The 3,537-nt window shown below is 39.9% G+C and overlaps 1 protein-coding gene across 1 annotated transcript; it reads right to left on the bottom strand.

Moving 5' to 3' along the window:
- Positions 1 to 311: 311 nt before the first annotated feature.
- On the bottom strand, positions 312 to 1,010 carry LOC149199958 (uncharacterized). The gene has a single exon (XM_089400786.1). It carries the CDS (start codon positions 1,008 to 1,010, stop codon positions 312 to 314), a length of 699 nt encoding a protein of 232 aa, XP_089256912.1.
- Positions 1,011 to 3,537: the final 2,527 nt, after the last annotated feature.

Below are 3,537 nucleotides of genomic sequence, written 5' to 3'. Positions count from 1 at the left end.
TAAACATGTTGGATTTAAACAAATCAATTATCCAACGATGTACATGAGGGCCAGGCATTCACAAGCCAGTTGTCGTCAGCGAATATCTACCTACCAGAGTATATCTACGTACAAGTAATTTACCAATTGAATTGGAGCAGGACACAGCCGTGAATCTATTATTTTACAATAAATGATTATGATGATGATTGGTAGAAAAATGAAAATTTTACAAAGAAGCATTGCAGAATATTGAACTGCAAATCTTTTCCGATATCTGTTCAGTTAATTTATACAAGTGCCAATAACAAATTCACCGTACATTGAATTCATCAGGATCTGTTCATCTCTGACGATCTCTTTATAATCTTCATGAATATCTTGTGGCCAACCGTCTTTTCCTCTTCACTGATACTTTCAAGCGTCGGTTTCCAACCATGGCCTCTTGACTTCACTAACCGCTCATAATCTTTCCGCAATTCAGCAGTACTGCAGAGGCTACGTTTATCATCTATGGAATCCCTCCCCGCTGCACGCCTTCCTTCATCAACGTTAAGCCTCCTGTTCTCGATAAGCGTTGTAACAAACTCCGGGCAGACTCTGATCCGAAGCCCTTCGTCGGCGCTCCTTTTTTGTATGTTGAAGGGCTGGCAGAGAAGCGAAGCACGTTCGATACTGCGAAGGGTATCTGATAGGCGAGCACTGGAATTACTAGGTGGCGGAGCTTTTGAGGGCAGCGGTGGCGATATTAAGGAAGCCAATAATAGAAGAGATAAGGGGGACTGAAAGAAGTGTTGGGGTAGAAGGAAGTACTTGTTACCCACTTTCAGTTGGTCATCTGGAGAAAGAGCAGCCGTCTTCCATCCAATATACAATGAATCGGAGTGACATACTAAATGTTGAGGGAATTCTTGAGTGATCTGAGCGGCGCTGAGGGGTTTATAAAGGATGTGAAGGGTGCCATCTGAGCAAACCAGCTGGATGGTTTCTTTGTTATTGCCCACCGTCAGGCAGGCCGTATGGTTGCCCATATTCTCTTTAGATGGTTCTGTGCAAAGCAAAGCATGGAGATACAAGGAAGGAATGCAGTAAGAGCGTGTTTATATATAAATTGTAAAAGCAGCATCAATGGAATAGAGAAGAGAAACGTGAATTATTAGGGTACCTAAAGAGATTACACGTTACTGAGTCAGGAGTCGATCATGAGTTGTATTTTTTTAGTAGACTTAAGCGATAGGTGGATGAATTCCGTCTCCAGGATTATTATGTCAACTGTAAACTTTTATTTGACCTTCTGAATCGTTAGGATCCTCCACCATTTTATTCCACACTAGAAGAGCGTTTCAAACTCTTTCCCGTGGGCATCCAAAACATCCAGCTGACGAGGAAAGTGAACCCTAGCCCTAACCATTATTGGTTCTGTGCAAAGCAAAGCATACGGATACAAAGAAGGAATGCAATAAGAGCGTGTTTATATATAAATTGTAAGAGCTCTGGGTCGAGCTTAGTGGAATCCTCTCTAGTTTTATCCGACGGAGTAGGCATCCATGGAGTTTCAAACTCTTTCCCGTGGGCATCCAAAACATCCATCCTGCAAATCCAGCGGACGAGGAAAGTGAAGCGTAACGCTCACCTTTGTTGTGTTTTGGTATCTAATTCCAAGCGTTTACCGAGTCCAGTCCTGAAGATACGGCAACGCGTGCAACGAAGTCATTATTCCAAGAAGTTGTCCTTCACTAATATACTATGCTCCAGAAGCACAGAGGATAGCCCATCGTCGGACTCATTGACACGTGATAAATATGCTTATCAATTGTGGTGAAACAAAGCGAACGAACACGTCCCAAAACCTCTCTGCAGAAGGAACCCGTGCCATAAAAAAATCTCGACAACATTCTTTGACCATTCAACATATGAACATCCATACCACATAAAGATCTAGACGTACAAAATATGTGAGTGTAGATTTCAGGTGTTTTCTAAAATTCTATCGATATAACCTAAGTCAAGTTGACTTTGCTAATATTTAATAAAGTTATTAAATTTCTTAATCAATAATAGATATATTAATATTTTTAAAATAAATATTTGTATTTATTTTTTTATTATCCATTTTTTCTTTCGAAAATAAAAATTGTTAATCCATAAAATATTTAAAAATCATCGACCATTTTTATTTTTTAATTTTAAAATAAATCTATATATGTTTATCTCCACAAAACTATTTTTTTTCAAAACTTTTTAAAATAATATATTAGCTCGGATTTTCAAATTTTAAAGATGTTTGCTATATTCCATATCTTTATTGTCTAATTTTGGTTAATTGGATTTATTCGCATTTGCTCCTTTCTAATGTATATGACCTAATCTGTCACGCCCCTACACCTGCGGTAGTCTTCCAACCGCTTATAGCGAGGTGCGGCACCACCGAACGCGTTCTTTTTACCTATACTAACATTCGTGGACTACGCCTACTTTCACATTAACATACTTAGCTTGTGTTTTGCAACTAAGTAAAAGCAATTATCCTTTATACTTAATGAAGCTCATACTCATTCATTATCATCATGCAATTAAATCGAGAACAACAATTGCAACAAGTATAAAGGGGAGGGGCAACTCTCTGTAATGTGAGTCTGCCCGACAATTTTATTAAGAATATCAGATTACAATACAACAGTGTGTCTTGGCCGAACCAAGTCTCACACTTAATCAAATTTTACAATGGACAGGCCACCTGCCTTTTTACAACATCTTGTGCACCCTTGCACAAAGGGAGGTGCTCACCCGAGCCACCCAAGATCCCTTAGCCAAGTCCTACACAAAACTGCACAACCGCACTAACCCGGGCACACCTTGCCCAACCCACAACCGGCTTCAAGAGATACTACAAGCGCACCTGTTGTTGGGAAAAATATCTAATACGGAATGACCCTATCCCACTCTAAGGGTGATAGTACCTCAGCAACAATCGAAGCAAAGCTATCTAAGATTTCTTCTTTATGAAAGTAAAATAGGGGAGAAAGAGATCCACTAACCAATGTCTTTCGCTAATGGTTGATCCAATCTTCTCTCCTTGCTGCTTGCTCCCAGCTCCTTGCTCTTTCACTGGCCCAGCTACACCAAGATCCTGCAAAATGGCAAGAGAGGGAAACTACAAGAAGCATACATTCATAATTGATTCAAGGATTAGAATAAATCAAATACACAAGTATGACAATACATCATTGAGACACATGCATATAGAAGAACCTCAAATGCTTTATTAATGGAAGAAGTAAAGTTCAGGAAGTGATACAACCATAAGAGGCCCAATCCAGCATCACCTTCCCAGCAGAAAGAAATCTCCTCTTCACCTCCTTCAAAGCAAATCACCCAATAGCTCTAAACTCAAACCAACAGCACTTCCTTACATTCACAAGATTCCCGCCTCCCTAGACCTCATGAGAGAGCTCTATATATAGGAGTTTTGGAGAAAGGATGAGTCAGCTTGAGGCTGGCATGAAGCTGACTAGTGTCCTCTCTCACTTTAGTTATTCTTCAGTTCTTGAGTCCACT

This window comes from Pinus tabuliformis, chromosome 2_1 (assembly GCF_031772625.1).
Source record: "Pinus tabuliformis cultivar Carrire ecotype Pingquan chromosome 2_1, CPIR1, whole genome shotgun sequence".
Taxonomy (NCBI): Eukaryota; Viridiplantae; Streptophyta; class Pinopsida; order Pinales; family Pinaceae; genus Pinus; species Pinus tabuliformis.
Note: the sequence above shows the minus strand (reverse complement) of the source record. Positions and strands in the feature narration are given on the sequence as shown.